General features: G+C 47.1%; 1 protein-coding gene across 2 annotated transcripts in view; it reads right to left on the reverse strand.

The window, feature by feature from the left end:
- The window catches only part of PIEZO1 (piezo type mechanosensitive ion channel component 1 (Er blood group)), a 173,136-nt gene that overhangs the window by 39,747 nt on the left and 110,047 nt on the right, over positions 1 to 23,342 (reverse strand). For both annotated transcript variants that reach the window (XM_072636328.1, XM_072636327.1), the window contains exons 6-15: positions 12,847 to 13,015; positions 11,957 to 12,170; positions 10,276 to 10,447; positions 9,882 to 9,971; positions 8,887 to 8,974; positions 5,172 to 5,269; positions 4,206 to 4,466; positions 3,527 to 3,638; positions 853 to 1,034; positions 173 to 321 (exon numbers count right to left, since the gene is read on the reverse strand). In XM_072636328.1, coding sequence (XP_072492429.1) covers positions 173 to 321; positions 853 to 1,034; positions 3,527 to 3,638; positions 4,206 to 4,466; positions 5,172 to 5,269; positions 8,887 to 8,974; positions 9,882 to 9,971; positions 10,276 to 10,447; positions 11,957 to 12,170; positions 12,847 to 13,015 — 1,535 coding nt within the window. The remainder of the gene's footprint in view (positions 1 to 172; positions 322 to 852; positions 1,035 to 3,526; positions 3,639 to 4,205; positions 4,467 to 5,171; positions 5,270 to 8,886; positions 8,975 to 9,881; positions 9,972 to 10,275; positions 10,448 to 11,956; positions 12,171 to 12,846; positions 13,016 to 23,342) is intronic.

A 23,342-nucleotide genomic window follows, 5' to 3' on the forward strand; every position in this document is an offset into this window, starting at 1 on the left:
GCATATGAGGATGGGCATGGCCTGAACACACACACACACACACACACACACACACACACACACACACGCACACACACCAGAATAGCCCAGATGGGCACAGAGAACAGCATACTGAGGACCCACAACCTGGCCCCACTCAGGGCAGCCTGGGACGCACACCTGCAGGACTTACTGCTCATCAGTGAAGCCAGTCAGATTGCGCCAGTACATGGGGAAATCCTGGAATTGGAATGTGTAGACAGCGATCAGCACCAGCATTGTATACGCCACCACCAGCCACCAGAACACCTTTAACAGCTTGCGCCATAGGCTGTAGTAGACCTGTAGGGATGAGGACACAGCATCAGGGTGGTAGAAGCCCTACCTCAGAGACAGTACAAGCACATGGCCCTCAAGGCTGGGGGGGAAGGGGTAGAGAGGGCAGGAAGCTCCATCTTCCAGGGGCTACAGACTGACAGATGAACCAGAACCACCAAATCCTGGCAGCCCAGTGCCAGAAGAACATGCAGGAAATGGGGTCATCCTGCTTTGACTCTTACTCCCACATATTTGTGGAAACCAGCTCTGTCCACACTGGCTAGATCCCAAGATCCTGAGAGAGAATTCCCTCTTCCTGGCTTCTTTATTTTCTCTCTGGGTGGTTTCCCTGAGATTCTGTCTATAATGGGGGTGGGAACCCCAAGAGGGCACAAGCAATCTGGTGCTGGACCTGGAGCCCTGGCCAGTGGGTGAATTTGCCTGCCCACTGAAAGGCAGAGGAGGGTTAGGACTCAGGGACCTGTGGAGAGTGAGACACAGCAGGCCAAGGAGGAGAAGACAAAAATGGGGTCACTGCCCCTTCAGTCATGGTACCTGAAAGAGGGTGAGGCAGAGCAGGAAAAGAAACATGTAGACAATTTTGTAGACCACGAGGCGCCCAGCAAAGCTGACCACAATGAACATGCCTGCGCAGACATAAATCCAGTACTTGGCATAAAAGTCGGTCACCAACTCCCCCAACTTCTTGAGTAACACCCGGGTCCGTGTGTGTTCTCCTGGGAAGGGGCAGGACAAAAATGAGGCTGGTAGGCCAAAAGAGACCAAGACGGCGCTGCCCACCCAAGCAGGACAAGGCTTCCTTCTCCCTCACCAACTTCCCCATTCATTCATGAATTCCTCAACAAGCATTTATAATGTGCCCACCCTCTACCAGGCTCTGAAGAAACAGAAAAATGAAGCAACCTCTGCCCTTGTGGCACCTACCTCACAGGGCTGTTGTGACCATCAAAGGAGACAATATTTGTAAAGTGCCCACAGTGCCTGGGGGCAGCCAGGTGGACAAAGGGCACTGGGAATCAGGAACTCAGCTTCATGAGTTCAGATCTGGCCTCAGACATTCACTACCTATGAGACCCTGGGCAAGTCACTTAACCCTGTTTGCCTCAGTTTCCTCATCTGTACAATGAGCTGGAGAAGGAAATAGCAAACTTCTCCAGTCTTTGCCAAGAAAACCCCAAATGGGGTCATAAAGAGTTGGACACAACTGAAACGAATGAACAACAATAAAATTAAAATGACACATTTTTATTCTATTTTGTCCTTAATAAATGCTTGTTGCTTTCAACCCTTCCCCTCATGGCGCTAACATTCTGACAGGAGACAACATGTAACCAGATAAACACGGATTGTCTACAAAGTAAATACAAAGTATGCACTAGTAACTGGGGGGGAGTGTCAGAAAAAGGCCCCTCAAAGTGTGGGTGACCCTTGATTTGAGCCTTGAATAGTTGACAAGACTTGGCAACTGACTGACTATAAAGGGAAAGCAGAAGGTGGAACCATAAATGAGCCTGGATGACTTAAAGGATGCCCTTGGTTTACAGAATACCAGGAAGAGGGCGGGTTTGGTGAGAAAGATAATTTTGGACATCTTGAGTTTAAGGAGTATATAAGATATCCAGCTGGAAATGTCCAACAGGCAACTGGTGATAGGCGAGTGGAGCTCAGGCTACAGCTAATGTGGGAATCACCTACATAGAGACAATGGGGAAACACATGGGAACTGTTGAGATTATTTGGGGGTCATGTTAACTCCCTTCCCTCCATGCCAGCCTGCTTTTAACTGCATTCCTGGTCTCTTCCCCTGCTTCTCCCCTCCCCTTGAGCCTCATTTGGTGTCTGGAACCCAAATCTCATCACTATGCCCTCTGGGTATGGGACTGGTACCCAAAGGTCCTTATGGTCTATGTCTTCAAGATGCTCATGGGTTTGATCTTATCTGATCTGGTAACTGGCCTCATAATGACAGTGATGATGATGTAATTCCTTGCAGTTGTAGAGGGCTTTACTAGCTGCTCCCTATACACATCATACCTCCCAACTTCCTGCCTTTGCATAAGATCTGTTCTCCAATGCCTGGAATGAACTCCATCCTCACTGTCACCCCTTAGGGAGCCCAGCTTCCTTCAAAGCACTGCTTAGGTGCTAGCTCCTATTCCCCCATTCCACCCCAGTCCTGAGTATTTTCTTTCTTGAAATTACTTTGTATGAATAAACTTCCTATTTGCTCATCTATGTGCATGCTTCAGTAGAATGTAGGGTCCTATATGACTGGGACTATTTTGATTTTTGTCTTTGTTGGCTGCCCTCAGCACCAAGGACAGTGCCTAGCACAAAAAAGGTGCTTAATCCATGTCTGTTAAATTCCACTGAGTTAAATTTTATGTGGAATCTAACTCATATTAGCCTTTCAACACTCCTGTGAGGGAAGCAGGGCAAAGATTTTTATCCCCTTTTAAAGATGAGGAAATTGACCCTCCAGAGGTTGTGAATTGCCCAGGCCTCCTCCTGGTTGCTTAACTGTTAAAATGTTTCTGCCTCCCAGCCCCATACTCATTCCTGTGTTGACATAGGATCCTAAATCTAGGGTCGGAAGGGACCCCAGTGGCCATTAGTCCATTTTACAGATGAGGAAACTGAGACTGAAGGAGGTAAAGTTGCTTGCCTCAGGTCACACAGTTAGTAAGTGCCAGGGGTGGAATTTGAATCCATATCCTGTGTCCCCAGAGTCAGTGCTCTTTCAACTGTACTCCACTGGCTCACATCTAGACTCCTTTATCCAGGCCTCCTGCAAGAGCATGTATGGGAGAACTGGATTAGCTCTGGAAGATGCCAGAGCCAGCTGAGCCCTTGAACTTGATCGCTGGAATGGGAGTTAAAAGTCCCAGGTTTTCTAGAGTAGAAGACCCCTCTCTGGGCTGTAAAATGAGGGGGCTGAACTAATAAAATGAACTCTAAGGCCAGCTCTGAGACTCAATGCTATCCTTCTCCTCCTCCTCCACTATGACAATGCTTGGTATGTCCATGATCTGAGGCAGCCTGGGATCTCTGGGAAGGCAAACTTGGTCTCTCTTTTACCCTTTGTCCCTAATTGTCATTCCCTCCCAACCCTTCTCCCAATCCCAGGGTTTCTTGGCTGGGACTGTCTTCAGGGACTGCAACTTCTCGAGCAACCCTCCTGGAGTCCATCCCCAGGACCTGCACTCACCGAATTCACTCACGGTGATTTCCCGGAGGGTGGCTGGAGACTGCTTCTTCTTAAGGAGCTTTTCCTTCACAAACTGGCGCAGCAGGAGCCAAAAGGTTAGAGTACAGAGCAGCTGGGGGCCAGGAGAAGGGAATGGGTCAGTAGAAGAATGACTAGATCCTCTGGAGTCCTGCCACAACTCCCACCACTGGGAACTGTCCTTCCCAATGTCCCTGGGAACTCGAGGCCTGGGGGCCAGGCAGGGGAGGAGGGAGAGAGCTAGGGAAGAGGATGAGGGTGCCTCTTTCTCCAGAGGCAAATTGGACCCAAGGGAAATAGACTTGTCACCTCTCTTCTTTCTCCTTCTTGCCTCTTCTCCTCCTTTCCTCTTTCTCTTTCCTCCCTCCTTTTCCCCCTCCCCTCCTGCCCTTATTCTTTCTTTCTCCCTCCCTTCTCATCTTTCTCCTAACCTTTCCTCATTCCCTCTCTTTTCCTCTAATGATCAGACACAGGAACACAGAGATACACGTGCACTTTTGGGGGCACACACTAAGAATTCATACATGACTCATACATGCACATATATTGTCCCCTCCCCCTACTGTGGGGCACCCATGATGATAAACACACTGACATGCTCATATAGAGTGACCCACCAAGCAGCCCCACCCAGAGGGATCCCCAGGGGGCAGGCACTGACCATGGCACCCAGGTGCAGACAGGGGTAACGAGTGTGCTCCAACCCCAGCTGGTGCAAGCTCATGAAGCCGACCTTCTTGGGGAGTTCCGGCTCCAGGTCCATGGCCCAGACGTACTGCAGACTGCAGAGGACCAGCCCATAGAGCAGGATAAAGGGGGAACACAGCATGGCAAAATGGTGACGACTCCGGACGATCCAGATGAGGCAGGCCCATAGCAACAGGACAAAGGTCAACCAGCTGTGGTAGGTGATGCTCCACACCTGAAACACCAGGGCTGTCAGAGGCCAGGAGGCTGGCAGCATCTCCTGGCCACTGACCATGGGGCTAGTGAGAGGGGAAGGGGGCCTGAGGTGCAGGTGGCTATGGTTAGAAGGGTCCCACGAAGCTGTCTGAAGAAAATAGGGACCAGAAAAGGTGGACAATCTGCCCATGATCACAGAGTAAATAATGGTTAGTGGCAGAGACAGGCTTTACACCCAGATCTGTTGATCCAAAGCCAGTGGGCAGAACAGTAGTGACCATCTTTGCACACAGGGGATGCCAAGGAGAGAGGGAGGGTCCCTGAGTGCCCGGCCCCTTCAAGCCTTCAGGAGATATGCCATCTGCCTTCTCTTGAGCGGCAAGGAGATTAGTGAAGAGTTCTAGACTGGGACACAAGAGACCCCTGCCCTCTAACGATGTGCTCATGAGTTAAGAAATTTCCTCACTCTGGGCTTTGGTTTCCTCATCTGCAAAATGAGGAATTTGGAAAAGATAGAAAAATAATTGGAAGAGATGTCTAAGGTCCCTCCCAGCTCTGACATTCTCTGTTCTATGGTATTTCCCAGCTCAGAAATTCTAAATCCCAAGGTCCGTCCTAGCCATGACAATTTATGATTTGATAGTATCAGCGGTTGTCTCAGGGCCATGGGCAGAGCAGCCCCATCTGGCCCCATCCCTTCTGGCCTCCCCCCTCACCTCCTTACCATCATGGCAATGAGAGCACACACATAGCTCTGGTTCATGATGACATGGCCAAGGACATGCAGGGGTGAAGTCTCCCTGTGTTCAGCTCGATTACTTCCTAAAAAGGGATGAGAATGGAGGGGGGCAGGTCAGAGAATAGTGCTCCCCCACCCCAGACCATCGGCCTCTTCCCTTTCCCCTCTCCCTCCATGATGTTGGCCCCCACCCTCTATCTGAACCAACATTCAAAGCCTAGTAAAAAAGAGAGACCCAATGAACCAAGTATCCTCCAATTTGAGCCCAGGTAAGGTACTTCTTTCTGTGTTCCTATGAACTATGTTCTCATAGCTGGATAAAAGCTATGGATTAGCTTTACCTTGGAAACAGAATTTCTAAGCAAAAGTGAGGAAATTAAGAGGTGGAGGAGGGGGCCAAGGCAGAAGGAAGAAAAGAAGGAAAGAAGAAAGGAAGGAAGGAAGGAAGGAGGGAAGGAAGGAAACAAGCACTTATTAATATTAATTAATTAATATTAATATTACAAATATTTTCTCATTTGTGCCTTACAACCCTGTGAGTTAAGTGCTATAACTACCCCCATTTTACAGATGAGGAAACTGAGGCAGGCCATGGTCAAGTGACTTGACCAGAGTCACACAGTTCTGCGTTTCTAAATCTGGATTCAAATTTAGGTCTTCCTAAGTCTTGGTTCAGTGCTCTACCCACTGCACCATCTTTCTTCAGGGCTTAGGGAAGCAAAGAGAGGAGGGTGACAAAGGGAGTGATCAGGGTTGGGGACTGCGAAGAAAGGAAGGGAGGAGAAGGCAAAGGAGGAGAGGGAGGTTAGGTCAGGGAAAGAGAAAGCAGAGGGGCAGGAGAAGGGGAGTCAGAAACCCCAAAATAACATAAACAGGAAGGAAGAGCAAACTTTCTTTCTCTCACTAGCTCAGTGGGAGGCTTAATGAAGGTTAAAGACCAGCCCACTCCCAGCACTTCCCAGTCCCTTCTGGCCAGCCCCCAGCCCTGGCCACAGGAGGCCGGTTTGAGGGAGGGCACCCCCTCTACTGTCACGAGACACATGTAGGGCAGAGCATGGGAGCTGGTGACCCAGAGCATGGGATGGGTCAAGCCAAGTTCAAGCTGGAGTCTGCTTAGAGCCTGGCCGGGAGCCAGGCCTGAGGAAGGAGGCTGAACTTTCAAAGAAACTTCAGAGATGGGTCCCTGTGGGTCAGCAGAAGCGTCCCTCCAGTGGCAGCAGCCTCCACACTCTCACCTGCAGGTCAGGGGCTCCCAGGGCTGCCTGGGGGCTTCTAGAAGGCGTGCAGAGAGACAATGGCTGACACCACGGAGTGAAAGACTTAGGCTTTGAAGTCAGGAACATGGGTTCAAATCCTGACTGCTTCTTACTACTTGGGAAACTTTGAGGAAGTCACTTTCTTCCTCTGGGACTCAGTTTTCTAATCGGTAAAATGAGGGGGTGGGGACTAAGTTCTCTTCCAACTATAATGATCAGATGCCTGGAAAGCAAGAGGAATAAGGAATGCTGGGCAAGAGAGGTTTGAATCAAGACATGAAGGGAAAAAGAATGAAAACCCAACATTTTAAAGGAATAAGAAAGAAAACCCATCGCTCAGGCTACACCCGCATCAGCAGGGTCTGACCACCAGGGAGCAGTGTTCTCAACCTGCTCTCCCATCAAAGGTGCCAAGTTTAGTAGCAATTTTTTCATTTTGGAAAGACAGGGTTTTCACAAGGGAAGGACTAGCCTTCAAACTGGACAGAGTAGACAGCAGCCCTGTATGGTGATCAGGAGAAGGTCTGGGGAAGGCCCTCCTGCCCACCAAATACTTCCCACCATTTCCCTCTAGATATCTCAAATCTTTCTAGGGACTCCCAGGGCTTTGCATACAGCAGATGCTTCATAAAAGCTTAATACAATTCATCCCAAGCAGGGCTTAAGGGAAACTTCCTCTTGGAATAGGAGACCAATAGCAGTAAAAGGCGAGAGAGAGAAAGAGAGAGACAGAGAGGCAGAGGGGGGAGAGAGAGAGAGAGAGAGAGAGAGAGAGAGAGAGAGAGAGAGAGAGAGAGAGAGAGAGAGAGAAAGAGAGAATCTGGTGTAATGGGAAAAGCTCTGAATGCAGAGGGAAAGGATTCTGACTGTGACTCAGGCAAAAGATTTTCCCTTTCTGGGCTTTTAAATTTCCTTAACTATAACAAGAAGAGGGAGCATTTTAAAAATAAAATGAAAATTTTAAAATAAAATTTTAAGATGAAATAAATGAAGGAGACAAATGATTTCTAAGGTCCCTTCCAGCCGTAATTCCAAAGATTCTACACTGGGAATCATCCGCTTTTCTGAGCCATGGAATCCCCATGCAATCCTTATGGACCAGATGGAGAAACGATGATAGAGTTAGGTGGATGGAAGAGAACATCCAAAGTAGAGTCATTAATGGTTCATGTCCATATGGCAGGAGGTCTTTAGTGGAGTGTCTGAGGGATCAGTTCTTGGCCTGTGCTGGTTCAGATTTTTATCAGTGACTTCAATGAAGGCATAGATGACATATTTCTAAACTGAAGATAACCCAAAGATGGGAAGGATGTCTACTATGTACGGATGAGGGGTCAAAGAGATCTCAACAAATTTCAATAGAAAGACTTATACTTAGGTTAAAAAAAATGGACTGTCCAAGGACGAGATGAGAAAGTTGTGCCTACACAACAATTGAGATGAGAAAGATCTAGGGGTTTTAGTGGACCGCAAACTCAGTATGAGTCAGCAGACATGGGAACCAAGAAAGTAATTTCTATCTTTGACAGCTTTCAGAACGCATCTGGAAGACTGTGTTCAGTCCTAGACATTGCCTCATAGGAAAGAAACTGAAGAATTGGAGAGCTCATTTACAAGGACCTTTGTAGGATCTTTGCAAAATCTTCTACTCAGGAAAGGGGTCTGATTCCTGCTGGAGGATCTCAGGATTTAGAATAGGAAGAGGACTTGGGATGGTGAAGGAACTGGAGGCCATACCACTCAAGGACTGATTGAAGGAATAGGGGATATTTAGTCTGGAGAAGACAAGTCTTTGGGGAGCCATGATCACTACCTTTCAGGATTTCAAGGGTTGTCACCTAGATGAAGGATTATGCTTAGCCCAGGAGGGCAGAACTGGAGATAATGGAGCAAACTGCAAAGAGGTGGATTTAGCTCACCTAGGAATCTGGGCTATCTAAAAGGCAAACTGGGTGCCCTGGGAGGTAGTGAGTTCCCTGTCACTGGGGGTCTTCCATTGGAGGCTGGATGACCCCTTGGACATGTGCGGTCTCAAGCATAGATAGAACCAGAGGGCCCTGAGCTTCTGCTGGGATCTCTGAGAGTGGATCTAAATGGAGGGAAGTGGTGGGTAGGCCCTGGAAGGATTGGGAGGAAAGCAGAAATGGGGACAAACTATTTTGGCTTTCCCAGTTTTGTCAGCATGGACCAGCCCACCTGATGAAGATGGAGTTGTCACTAGGACAAGGGGTGATGGACTGCCCTGACCCACACCAACCCCATCAGCTAGACCAGAAATGGGGTCTCAACTTTCACCCCAATAATCCTCAGACTCTGTCATGTTTCTCTGCCGAGTATGTTTCTCAGGTTAGAAAACTGGACTGAGCAGGGTCACCAGGTGTGGCTTGGTAGTGACAGAGACAGCAAGGGGCTTGAGCCTTCCACTGTCATCCCTTGGCTCTTACCTGGGCGGTGCTGGGTTGGGGTCTGGCTGTTCAAGACATGTACAGTGCAGTTTTCTGTGGAATCAGCAGGACTCCCTGGCAACATATTCTGGAAAATTAATTAATCATGATCACAATCACTAGCATTTATAGAACACCTACTATGCGTCAGGGACTGTACCAAAGGTTTTATTAGTGTGATCCTCTCAACAACTCTGGGAGGTAGGTGCTATTATTATCCCCAATTTTACAGATGAGGAAACTGAGGCAAACACAAGTTGAGTGCCCAAGGTCACACAGCTAGTAAGTATCTGAGGCCAGATTTGAACTTAGATCTTCCTGACACTAGGCTGAACATTATCTACTGCACTACTTAGCTGCCTCTAAAAGGGAGAGGCCCTCGTACCCTAGGGACAGGGATTGAGCTGGTCAGAGCTCAGGGAAGGGGGAGATATATGTGAGAGTGGGGAAACCCTAAGAGAAGGAGGAAATGATAGGGAAATAGATCACTTGGATCTCAGTTCTAGGCCCCGCCCACCCCCAACTGACATCCTTCCCAGCCCAGGAACCTAGGGTCCCCAGAGAACCAAGGATAATGAGGTAAAAAGGCTGGCCCTCTGTCTCCTCACTTGGCTGCCTCTCTCTAGAGCAGGAATACATAACCTTTTGGGTGTCCTGGATCCCTCTGGCAATGGGGTGAAACCTGGGGACCTCTTCTCAGAATCATGGTTTTCAATAATTGAAGAAAATGCCCAGTTTTTGTTAGCGGTTAATAAAGAAAATAAAGAGAATTTCTTTTTCCCTATCCACGTTCAGGGATCCCCTGAAACCTCCCCATGGAATAAGGGATCTGAGATTTGGTGTCAGGGATCTGCAGGTACGCAGTGATCTCCTGCTCTAGAGCCAACACTAAGCAGTTCCCTTCTCTGACCCCTCCTGACTGGCCTGAGTCAGGTCTTCAATGCTCTCTGGGGAACACCACACAAGAAGGAGCCAGAAAGACAGCGCCTTCTCACCTTGGTTTCCTCGGTGGCTTGGCCCCGCCCCTTGGGTGCCTGGCCCACCTCCATCAGCTCCACTTCTTGGTCTCCCTCAGCATCCTCCTTCTGATAAATGAAAACAGGGAAATAAGAACAAAAACTCATTTCCACAGCACCTTTAAGTTTTACAAAAAGTCTTTTCCCCAAGAACCCTATGAGGTTTATTACTGTACCCATTTCACAGATGAGGAAACAGGCTCTAAGAGGCTAAGTGGCTGGCCCAGGATCACACAGCTCCTCAGTGTGTGAGCTGGGCCCAGACCTCGAGTCTTCTACCTCCAAGACCACTGTGCTCTTTCCAGGGGCATCTCTCTCCCTTTTCCCAGAAGAACCAGAGGCCTCCCTGTCACCAGCATCCTGGGCTCCTCACCTGACCAGAGGAGTCCAGCCTTCTTAGCGTGAGCAGCAAGGCCACAGTGTAGTACAGCAGCAGCAGGACGCCCGGATTCACATAGACAGGCCAGTCATGGCTGGTGTTGAGGACCAGGGCATTGGGGTTGGAGCAGTTCAGGGGGTTGATGATGTCTTTGAGACCAAAAACCCTAGAGTGGAGAAGTGGGAGAATCACCTCTATGCTGAGCATGGGAGCATTAGACTCAGGGTGGGAAAGAGAGGAGGGCTCCAGGGGAGGGACCAGAGTGGGTTTGAGGAGACGGGAGCTCAGGGGGAGGGAAAGGTGGGGCTCAGGGCAGGGGAGGACAGGAGTTTCGAATTAAGTGACAGAGGAAGGCTGGGAGACAGGGTGGAGATAGAGATTTAGGGTGTGGGGGGCTTGTGGCTGATGGGAAAGATGAGCTTTCTGAGGGAAGGGAAATGAGAACTCAACACTTGGGGATTATAGACTCAAGATCGGGAAGAAATGGTAGGTAGGGATAGGAACATGTGGATGGAGAACAGTGATAGCGGGCATTTCTATGGTGCTTTAAGGTTTGCAAAGAGCTTCCCAAATATCTCCTTTTATCCTTAACACAATCCCAGGAGGCAGGTGCTAGCATTATACCCATTTTATAGGTGAGGAAGTTGAAACACACAGAGGCTGTGACTTGCCCAGGTGAGTCACCCAGCTATGTATCTGAGAGCAGATTTGAACCCAGGGTTTCCTGACTCCAGGTCTAGGACTCTATCTTCTACTGCACCATCTAGCAACACGACCTCGTCTAAGAAGAGGACTCAGAACTGGGAGGGGAAACTGAAGCTGAGTCAGAGATGTGAGAGCTCTTGGAGAGCCAGGGATGGAAACTTGGACAAAGACAGGAGCTGAGATGAGGAGACTCAGGGCTTGGTACTAAGGTCGGGATGTGTGGGGAGAGGAGGAGGTCTCATGACTGGGAGGAAAGATTCTCATGGTCCTTTTAGACATCTGCACCCCTTTCCAACACTTAATCCCCCATTTTAGATTTCATGCAATAAATTTCGAATCACAAGACTGTGGAGTGACTCACAGTCTGTTTTCATAAAGGATGAGGGGCCTGAGGAGCCGAGGGGAGGGGAATGGGGTCAGAGAAGGTCCTCAGCCCCACTTGAAGGCCCATTCCAAACAAGCTGGGTTTCCTGATCGGTCATTCCCTAGCTGCGCTTGTCTCCCAGAGAGGGTTCCCTCCACACCCTCACCTCAGCTCTGGCCAATTCCCACAGACCTTTGGGTCCAGCTGGCAGCCCCTCTCCTCCCATTTCCCCCTAGTTTCCAAGCTCTCAGCAGAGAAGTGGGAGATTATGGGTGTGGAATGTCTCCTCAACTGTCAGACACAATGAGTTCTGCTCAACAAGTTCCCACCCCCACTCCCCACTTTGTTATAAGGGAAACCTCAATGAGAAGGGGAGTTGAGATGGGGAATGGGAATATTCCAGAATGACTGTACAGTGAAAAGAAAAGGCATCACTTAAATGTCTTTGTAGAATAAGAAGTCCAGCTTGGCTGGCCTCAGTCCCAGGATCTTGGACACCTGGGATGGGGCAGTGGTGAGACCCAGACTTGGCACGTCCCAGGTTCAGCAGCTGAGCTCCTCAGAAGCCTGGATACAGATGGGCTGGGCATCTGTGTGCCCCCTTACCTGGCCCAGATTCCAGCAGGGGGGAGCAGTGTCTGAGCATAGGACGTCTGATAGCAGTAGAGGCAAAGGAGGTGGCCGCCAGAGAAGCAGCCTACCATCACACAGAGGGCATTGAAGCCCAGGTGGCTGATGGGGAAGTGGCAGGCCCACCAGGTGCAGAGGCCCAGGAACAGCAAATAGTAGGTGCTGGAGAAGGCAGAGGGCAGCGTGATACCTGCAGAAAAACAAGAGACCCCCCCCCCCCAGGCCTGAACTTGCTGCTGTGGGAGGGGGATGGGCAAGCACCTTGGGCTTCCTGGCCTTCCTTGGGCATCTCAGAAATACAGAAATGGAGAGGAAAGAAAAACACTCAGCCCAACTCATCCAGGGCTTCCTCCAGACTGGGGAGCTGGCGCCTCTCATATCCCTGCCCCCCCAGCTACCTTCGACAGATGAGATCTTAGAAATCATGTAGGGGGAGTGCCAACCAGGCCTTAGGCATTGCCTACTCTGGCTCCTTTCATTTTAGCAAAGAAATTAAGGCTCAAGGGGGGAAGGGTCTTGTCCGAGGTCACAAAGGAGGTCAGGGGCTGGGCTAAGATTTCAAGTCAGGTCTCCTAACTCTCACTCTTTCCACCTCCAGTCTCTCCTATTGGCTCTTAATCTTGACTTGCTTTATGTGGGCACACAAGTGGGGATCTCTAATGGGGCTTGGGCAGGGTGGTGGGAAACTACCTGCCAGAGACCTCAAGTTCCAGTCATGTTCCTTGGGGCTGGGGAGGGACTGAAGGACACAGCCCTTAAAAGCCATTCACTGCTGAGACAATGCCCAGGTGGGGAATGTACTGCCCTAGGAATGGCTCAAGCCAGGTCTCTGGGTCAGTGCCCTGCAAGGGGGGGGGGGGGTGTACCTGCCAGGGCCAGCAACACAATGGCTAGGGTGTTTCCCATCGCTTTCAGCAGCCAGTGAACAGTGACCCTGAGCTTCACAGCCAGGCGAGATGCCCGATTGGAGGCCTCCTCTGGCACTCCTTGTGACCACTCTTGATGGCTGGCATTGGTCTCCCTGTCATCATTGTCCTGAATTCAAGAAAGAGAGGGATGAAGGAAAGGAGGAAGGGAGATCAGGAAGAAGGGAGGGAAGGAAAGGGGGGAGAGAAAGGGAAGGAGGAAGGGGGAGAAAGAAGGCAGGAGGGAGGGAGAGAGGGAAGGAGGGGGAGAGGAAAGAAGAAAGAGAAGAAAGGAAGGAGGGAGAAAGATAGGGAAGGAGGAAGGACAGAGAGAGGGGGGGAAAAGTGAGGGAGGGGGAGAGGGAAGGAGAGAGAGAGGGAGGGAGGTCATCAGGTCATTGAATTTAGGGCAGAAAAAAACTTTGGAGATCATCAAGTTCAGCTTGACCCTTTCATTTTTACTGATAAACCAAGGAGAGGAAGCAACACAGATATAGCCTCCTCTCCTTGGCTTACCTTCCATTCTCAGCCTGGGTGAGACACCCTGATCTTTCCCAAGCAGGTGCTACCTTTCCTGTCCTATAGGGTCAGGAGCTTGAATTATTGGTGAAGGTGAATGAATAAGAGACACTCCTTTTTCTTAGCCCAGTCTCACGGACTTCTAAAGCAGAGACACTCTCCCCTTGGCTTTGGAGAAAATATGCCAGCAGGGGGAAACATGTGCTCTAGACCAAGATAGGTCATGGGGGTTGAATTCTGCTCTATCTTGGCACACTGGAGTCTTAGGCAATCTGATCCAAGTCAGATGTTCATTGCAAATATTTAAAAATTTATCTTTTTTTTCAATTACCAAGCATTAATTTTTTTCTATCTCCCATTCACCCCGCTTCCCATTCCCACTGGAGAAAAAGAAAAAGGAAAAACCAGACCCTTGTAACAAATATGCCGAGTCAAACACAACCAATTCCCACATTGGCCACGTCCAGAAATGTGTCTTGTTCAGCATCTTGAACCCATTATCTCCTTTTCAGGAGATGAACAATACGCTGAGGGGCTTAGAAGCATGGCATCTCCTCAATCTGGAAAATCTGTGTAAAATTTTTTGGACCTCCCTTCGTTCCAGAGAAGATGTCTGAATTTTTTTCTTTTTTTTTCTGGAGTGTTTACAATACCTTACTACAAAATTTGGGTTAAGTATTTGGTCATAAGTTATATTATACAATATTATACATATATTTTATGCATTTCTGAGTTTCTTAACCTTTTCGGTATTATCTGTTGACCTTTGTATGTCATCTGTGGCTTCCACAAAACTCCCCCCAAATTCCCATTTAACTTCTTACACCAATCCGTGATATACCAAAACCATGATGGGGGAAATCTCAGTGTGGAAGGGATAACTATATTTCATTGTTTCTCTGGAATTGTGGATGGTTATTGCATCTTTCAATCCCCACCCAAAGACAGACACACACAGAGGAACAGATCAGGAATTCTTTCTCTAGAGAACATGGTCAAACATTGCAGTGAGGAGAGTTTTTTCCCTGACAGACCTTCCAATACACTACTGATGGAGTTAGGATTTGGTCCTACCATTCTGTAAAACAATTTGAAACTATATTGAAAAAGGGACTCTGCCATCAATGTCTTTGACCCAATGATCCCACTACAGCCCACAGAGGTAAAAATCAGGACAGGTTCCACGTACATAAAAAATAATGTGCTAGCAAGAAGCAAGAAATAAAGTGTCAATCAGCAATCTGGGAAAGGTTGGACAAAACACACCATGAATATAATGAAATATTATTGTGTCTTATGAAATTATGTATATCAAGAATTCACAGAATTTAGAAGACTTATATGAGCTTTGAAAGGATGATTAGGACTAGGGCTGAGAGGGACTTACTTCACAGGTCATCTATTCCATCATCCTTTTTTAGAAAGAAGGCAATAGAAGCCCACTGAGGTTCAAAGACTTGCCTGAGATCTCACAGGTAGTAAGCTTCAGGGTGGGGTTTAAACCCTGGGTCTTCTGACAAGAGCTGTTGTATCATACTAGGCTGTTCAACTGACTCGTTGAACTTCTCCAGTTCATTTTACAGAGGGGCAGCTAGGTGGTGCAGTGGATAGAGCACCAGTGCAGAAGTCAGGAGGACCTGAGTTCAAATCTCACCTCAGGCACTTGACACTCACTAGCTGTGTGACCTTGGGCAAGTCACTTGACCCCAATTGCCTCATCCTGGGTCATCTCCAGTCATCCTGATGAATATCTGGTCATTGGATTCAGATGGCTCTGGAGGAGAAGTGAGGCTGGTGACCTGCACAGCCCTCCCTCAGTCTAAACAAAGTCAAGTGCAAGTCATGTCATAATTTCTCTGATGGCATGGTCTTCTTCGGCAACAAAGGACGAACACATACTCATTTTACAGATGAAGAAAGTAAGGCAAACAGGGTTAAGTGACTTGTCCAGGGTCACATAGTTAGGAAGTGACTGAGGCTCAATTTGAAGTCAGGAAGATGAGTCTTCCTGATTCCAAGGCTAGCACCCTGTCCACTGCACCATCTATTCAACTGACTTAGAATTCTATGTGGAGAACCAAGAATGTAATAAAACACAACTAGAAAGGAAAGACATCCAAACTGATCAACTCTATGACCCATCCTAGGAAACAGGGAGTGGACCACAGGGGCCAAATGAGGCTTACATCATGAGGTGTCAGCATCACCATCACCGGCATTTGTAGAGAGTCGTTAAGAGTGGCAAAGCTCTTTACATGTGTTTCAATCTCATTTGACACATGCTCAGTGTGTCGGTGTGATGTGCTTAACTGCATACTGTTACAGTGGAGAGTTCTATCTGCATCAGTTAAATGGTGCTGTGCATAGAACTCTGGGCCTGGAGTCAGGAAGACCTGAGTTCAAATCCTGCCTCAGACACTTACTAGCTCTATGACCCTGGAGAAGTCAATTAAATTAACATCTGTCTGCCTCATTTTCCCTACTTTAATAATAATAACAATAGCATCCGTCTCCAAGAGATGTTGTAAGGATCAAATGAAAATAAATGTAAATGCTATATAAAAGCTGACCATTGGTGAGGTAGAGGGGTTGAGGTCTGTAATCTGTAAATGGTAGTGATGTTTTGGTTTGTTTGGTTTTTTTTTTTTTAACTTCAATAAAATGTTTTTAAATAAGAGTTTCTCCCTGTGAATGAGTGAACCTTACTCTCATTGGATTTGGCTTAAGGAGAGAATAACATATACAATTGGGTATGGAAATCTATCTTACCCTATGGGGACGGGGTGGGGGGGAGGGGATAAGAGAGGGGAGGTGATAGAAGGGAGGGCAGATTGGGGGAGAGGCAATCAGAAGCAGACTCTTGTGAGGAGGGACAGGGTCAAAGAGAAAACAATAAATGAGGGAAGGCAGGATAGGATGGAGGGAAATAAGGTTTTCACAGCATGGCTATTATGGACTACACATATATAATCTATAATCTATATCAAGTTGCTAGCCTTCTCAATAAGGATGGGTGGGGAAGGAGGGAGAGAATTTAGGACTCAAAGTTTTAAAAATGAATGTTAAAAATTGTTTTTACATGCAACTGGGAAATGAGATATGCCGGAAATGGGGTATAGAAATCTATCTTAGCCTACAAGAAAATAGAAGAGGAAGAGGAGAGGTGAGAGAAGGGAGAGCAACCAGGGGAAGGGGTAATGGGGTTGAGGGAGGGGAGAGATGGGAAGAAAATTTGGAACTCAAAATACTGTGGAAGTGAATGTTGAAAACAAAAAATAATTTAAAAAAAAGTTTCCCTTGCGGAGAAGAGGACTCTTGACTTTTAATGAATGGGGCAGGAAGTGTAAAAGGTCACAAGTACTATTTGATTCACTAAGACCTAACTATTAAAGGATGGGAATTACAACATGAGAAGAGACATTTTAAAATCCTGGGCTTTCTGAGGTTGAGCGATCATTGAGGTCAGCGTACTTGTGAGTGGAAGGGCTTTATGTTAATAGGGGAATATGGGCTTGATCTCCAAACCTCACAATATTAGAACCAGGGAACCCCCACCAAAGGTGGAAGGAGGTCATTTTCAAAAAGAAAAAAAAGGTCTATTTCACCTAAAAAGTAAATTTCTGGAAGTCAATACTAGGAGATACAGTGCATGTTGAAAACAGAAACATGTTGAAGAAGATTTTTGAGAGACTTGAAGGAATTCAGATCACAGACTGAGAGGTGGAAGGGACCTTAGAGCTTACCTAGCTCAAATCCATCATCTTAGAAATAAGGTAACTGAGGACCATCGAGGGGAAATGGTTTGACCGAGATCACGCAGGGAGTAAGTAGCTGAACCAGACCCAAACCCCAGTCTTCTGATTCTAAATTTAACCCCCTGAATTCTGCCTGGATGGACAATGCTGCTGATGCTATACCCAGATGAACACACCAACACCTCTGGCCATTCCAGGAGGCAGAGAAAGTGTGAGGAAGCATTTGGGGGAAACTGCTGGGTGGTTGTAGGAGGGAAGGTACAGTGATTATAAAGAAGGAAACCAGTCCAGAAGGTCTCAGCCTTGCCCCTGAGTGCCCAAACTGACTGAAGGAAGAGATTCAAGAGGGAGGGGGGGGGGGAACACTGGGGAAGGAGCAGCAGTCACATGTGAAATTGTCTCATGCCTACATTCCCACCCACCCCCTGGCCCAGGCACTGGGAAATCCTTTTGAGAGACCTGCTGTGGAATATTATGACATTAGGGGAGTGGGGAGGAATGTTGATTTGATGGGAAAGGCAGGTGCTTGGAAAATGGGCCTGCTGACTCCAAGCACGCCCACAGGCTGGGGCCAAGGCCAGCCTCAGCTCCCTTTCCTAATGGGCCCATCTGACATGTGGCAAAGTTTCCAGCAGGGAACTTGGAATGCTAGCATTGCCTCACATCTGTTGAGCTCTAGCCAGCACATTCTGTTCTTGGTTCAGGTGTGTGTGTGTGTGTATGTGTATGTTTATACATGTATATGTACATATATGTATATGAGAATGCATATACATGGGTGTGAGGGATGGATGACTGAAATTGTTTGAACCTACATAGTCTTGGGTCTATGTGGGGCTGTCTCTAAATGTGTGTACCCCATTCTGGATGCCCAAGAGCATGTGCTGGGGGATGGATTCAGTGGTCTTCAAGATCCCTTCCCACTCTAGGTTTCTCAAATCCTAAGTCTCACTCCCTCACCTCAGTCTGGATTTTTGATAATTCTTTTCTTGCTAACAGAGTTTTATATATTAAAAAAAGTTTTTCCCACTGAATAGTATTTTATTTTTTCCAGTTACATGTGAAGATAGTTTTCAACATTTACTTTTATAAAATTTTGAGTTCCACATTTTTTTCTCCTTCCCTGCCCCCTCCCCCAAGATATCAAGCCATGTGATATAGGCTATACATGTACGATCCTTTTAAATATATTTTCACCTCAGTCATATTGTGAAAGAAGAATCAGAATGAAAGGGGAAAACCACGTGAAAGAAAAAAAGAACGAAAAGAGAAAATAGTGTGCTATGATCTGCATTCAGACTCCATAGTTCTTTCCCTGGATGTGGATGGCACTTTCCATCTTGGAGTTATCTTAGGTCATTGCATTGCTGTGAAGAGCCAAGTATCACAGTTGGTCATCACACAATGTTGCTGTTGCTGTTACAATGGTGCTGTTACTGTGTACAATGTTGCTGTTTACTGCGTACGGTGTTCTCCCGGTTCTGCTCACTTCACTCAGTATCACTTCATGTAAGTCTTGCCAGGTCTTTCTGAAGTCTGTCTTTCTTATCATTTCTTATAGCACAACAGTATTCCATCACAATCATATACCACTACTTGTTCAACCATTCCTCAATGGATGGACATCCTCTCAATTTCCAATTCTTGGCCACCACAAAAAGAGCTGCTCTAAAGATTTTTGTACATGTGGATCCTTTTCCCTTTTTTCATGATCTCTTTGGGATACAGACCTAGTAGTGGTATTGCTAGATCAAAGGGTATGCACAGTTCTATAGCCCTTTGGGAATAGTTCCAAATTTGCCCTCCAAAATGGTCGGATCAGTTCACAACTGCACCAACAATGCCTTAGTGTTCCAATTTTCCCACATCTTCTCCAACATCTACCATTTTCCTTTTTCATCCTATTAACCAATATGATAGGTGTAAGGTGGTAGGGGTAGGGTTTTATATTTTTACAAGATACATCAGAGGAAGAAATGATGAACAGAATGATTTCAGAAAAACCTGAAACGACTTACATGAACTGATGCAAAATGAAGTGAACAGAACCAGGAGAAAATTGTACACTGTAACAGTAACATTGTGCAATGATTAACTGTGAATGACTTAGCTATTACCAGCAATACAAAGATCCAAGACAATTTCAAAGAACTCAGTTAAAAATGCTCTCCATCTCTAGAGAAAGAACTGATGGAGTCTGAATGCAGATTGAAGCATACTTTGTTTTTTTTAACTTTCTCTATATTCTTGATTTCTTTTTTTTGGTCTGTGTTTTCTTTCGCATCATGGTTAGTATGGAAATATGTTTTGTATGACTGCACATGTATAATATATATCAAATTGCTTGTCTTCTTAAGGAAGGGGAAAGGAGGGAGGGTGGAGAGAATTTGGAACTCAAAGTTTTAAAAAAGTGTTAAAAATTGTTTTGATATGTAATTAAAAAAATAAAATATAATTTTTTTAAAAAAAGATATCTATCATAAGGGCATGGATTTAAAAGCTTAGGGGCCACTAAGTCCAACCTCCTCCTATTATAGATGAGAAAACTGAGGCACAAAGAGTCTAAATGACTTGTGTATAGTAATACAGCTCTGAGTCAAGATTCAAACTCGGGTCCTCCATCATCTCACTTCATTTGAAGGAGCAGCATGTTGACCACTACATTCAAGGCCCTCTGCTCAATACCAGGGATACAAGCATAGATATGATATTGAATCTGACCTCAAGGCTTTTCCAATCCAGTGGTACAGGTGGGGAAGGTAGACACAGGCATATGTAAATGAAAATAAGGAGGAGAATGTGACAAGCAGAGGGAACAGGAACCAATAAAGTGATTTGAGCAGTTGAAGAAATGAAGGCTTGCTTTTACCCCCAGGGAAGGCTTGGAGGAGGCAGTTACCAAAATAAGCTTTGAAGGGAAGTATTTCAGTTCAGGCTGGAGGGACAGACAAGAGAGAGGCAGAATAAGTGAAAACTTGAGGACAGTCATATCTCCCCTTCCCATAAGGCAGGCAAGAGCCAGATAATCATTCTCATTTGAGAAAACTGAGGCCGTCTGGGTTGAAGTCACTTGGCCAAGGTCATTCCGCTAGTTAGTGATAGAGCTGGTGCTGAAACAAGGGTTTCCTGACTCCCAGGGCAATGTCCTCACTGTCACACCATACAGTGTCCTCAAGAGCCCAAGGCTGAGAACCTAAGAAAGAGCAACTGCCCTTTGCGAACTCACACCTCAAGACTCATCTCTGCCCTTCTCTGTGCAGATCTATATACAACAAGATCTATAAAGTCCCTTCCTAGGCTTTCAATGCCTCTCTAAAAGAAAAAAATTCTTTAAAAAAATCCACTAAACGGAACTGCCATCTTTGTCTCCTCCTTCCCCAACACCCCACCTCAGCCTGCCCCAAGGGTCTTAAGCAACTAAGGAGGAATTTTCTGGAACTTCTTGGTTGGGCTGAAGGTCTGGGAGCCTGAAACGGACATATAGGGGAATTAACTTCCCCTCGGCTCCCCAGGGCCTGGACTCCAGCCAATGACCTTCAACCTCCTGCATGATGTGTGCAGTATGTCAGAGCTTTCCTGGTATGTCCCAGCCTGCTCCAGGAAACCCCAGCCCAGCTAATGAGAAAACCAGAGGCTTGGAAGTCTTGGCCAGGAGAGCACCTCCTACCTACCCACCCCAGGCTAAGAGAGTGTGAGGAGAAGGCTAGGGGAACCTAAGCGTCTTGTATAAAGTAAGAGTTTAACACATGTTGAACTGAGAGGAGAGTTGGAGAGTTGGAGAGGGGAGGTGGAGAGTTCAGAGCCTAGGGGGCTGAGAGAAAGCTGGGAAGGAAGTCTGGCTGACTAGGGAAACAGAGGCTCAGAAAGGTCAGTCAGCAGCCGCTGGTTTTAGAACAAGCCCTGGTGGTCCAGGACTGGTAAGCAGCAAGCATTTAGGAAGGAAAAAATATTCTGTGCCACTGTAACATCTCTAGGGAATCAGGCTTGGATCTGGTTGATGGGCTGTATTAGACTAGAGGGCGCCAGAGGAGGAGACCGGATGGCAAATGGCCCTGGGAACATCATACACGAGGATGAGGCAGTGGGGCGCCATCCCTAAATGCTTCCAGTGGATTGCCAGGCCTCACTCAGCTCAGACTGGAAGGTCATTGATTCTCTCCCACTAAAGCTTCCAAAAAACACACAACCTTAGAGGTATTCAAGCCCAACCCCCTCAGTTTACAAATGGTGAAACTGAGGCCCCCGAAGATAAAAGGTCACCTGGCTAGTAAATGCCAGAGGTCTTCCCGACTCCAAGCCCAGCATTCTAACCACTGGACAACACTCTCTCAAATGGATGACCACTTGATGGGGCTGTTGTCCTGGGAATTCTCATCCATCTATGGGCAGGAAGACCTTTGAGGTTGTAGTTGATGCTAAGATTCGGTAAACCTGTTAAACTCAGCTTCATTCTAGGATGGGACCCAAATCTTAGCATGAGGAAGGACACTTCCCCTTTGTGGAAATCCCCACTGGGACTGAGTCCCACACTGAAGCAGAGGAAATGTACCTTCTACTTCAAGGGTTCTCATAGGAACAGTATCTCCCACTATCCTCGCTGCCAAGAGCAAAACCCCAGGCAGTGAGAAGAGAGGGCTTCCCCCACCCCTGCATAGTGGGAGAAGACTGTGACCCCAATAGGATTCTGGCTTCTCAGTGACCAGACTGGGAGCCAGAAGGCAGCTTCTCTCCTTCCATCCTCTACCACTAAATCTCCATGGGACCCTGGCCCAAGACTTCACCTCTGGGCCTATTTCTTCATCTTTTAAGTGAGAATAAACAATTCCCCAGCTGTCAACAGGCCTGTTGGGAAGAACATATGTCATCATGAATGTCTAAGGGCCTTTCTTCAACCTCTAATTCCCAGACATCCTTTCAAGCCAAGCAACCTTTCAAGCCAGCTTCTTCTCTGACTCTCCCCCCTTCCATCCCCATCCCACCCCTGGAAAAACTTCATCCCCCTCTGACCTCATACAGGATCATAGGATTTCGAGCTGCAGGGGACCTGGCCTTCTTTGTTTAAAGAGAAGTGAGATCTCACAGGTCATAGATTCATAGATACAGAGCTGTAAAGGACCTCAGAGGTCACCTAGTCCATTTTATAGATAAGGAAACAGAGGCCAGAGAAATCCAGCAACTTGCCCAATGTCACACAGATAGTATTAGGGGCTAGATTTGAACTCAGGTTTTCTGACTACAAATCCAGAACTCTAATGGCCATTGGCCTGTGCCACTCTTGTGCATCATTTCATGTTAGAGTTTATTCATACATGCCATGACTCTCCCTAAACTACCCATAGCACAAAGACAGGGAATGTGAACCAGGAAGGGGTTGGGTAGCACAATGGATAGACTGGCTGGCTTGGAGTCAAGGTGACCTGGATTCAAATCCTTTGACCTCTGGGCCTCAGTTTACACATCTGTAAAATGAGGATAATAATAGCATCTAACCCTATGGAATTGTTGAGAAGATCAAAGGGGGTAATATACACAAAACACTCCAGGAACCTTAAAGGGCCTTGTAAGTTCTAGTTATTATTATTATATAATCTCCATATTGCCTCCTGTGTGGCCTGGGTCCAGCCTCATATGCTTCTCTGTGGTGATTCAAGTTTAATTGAATGATACTGCCCAGAGAGCTTTGATAAGTATGTAGTGCTGCCCAAAGGGATTACTGGTATTGATGTCCTGGCTGGTGGCATGGTGAGTGGTTCAAGGCTGCATGAGGTTGTTAAGACAGAGCTGGATGGAACCTGAGATCATCTAGTCTACTCCTCTGCCTTTTGAGATGAGGAAACTGAGGTCCCCCAAAAGTAACTTGCCCAAGGTCAAAGGGACTTGAACCCTGGTCCCCTCATTCTTTCCCAATTCTCCCTGTTGTCTTCAGATATGAGGGGCTAGTGGACAAGGCGGATGCTGGGAGATCTCAAACAGTGGAATATATTTTGTAAAATTTAAAGGACTGTGTAAATGGGACCTCTCCCCATCACTCCCAGGGGGCCTTGATTTTCCGTGGCTCCAGAGCTGCAGACACAGATAGTTCTTTCTAACCTGCCTGAATAGGGTAGAGCTGGTCAATCCCAGGCCAAGGCAGGACTTTGGGGAGGCAACACCCTCTGGGGATATGATTCTTATAGATTTCAG

The sequence above is a fragment of the Notamacropus eugenii genome, chromosome 1 (genome assembly GCF_028372415.1).
Source record: "Notamacropus eugenii isolate mMacEug1 chromosome 1, mMacEug1.pri_v2, whole genome shotgun sequence".
NCBI classification, from domain to species: domain Eukaryota; kingdom Metazoa; phylum Chordata; class Mammalia; order Diprotodontia; family Macropodidae; genus Notamacropus; species Notamacropus eugenii.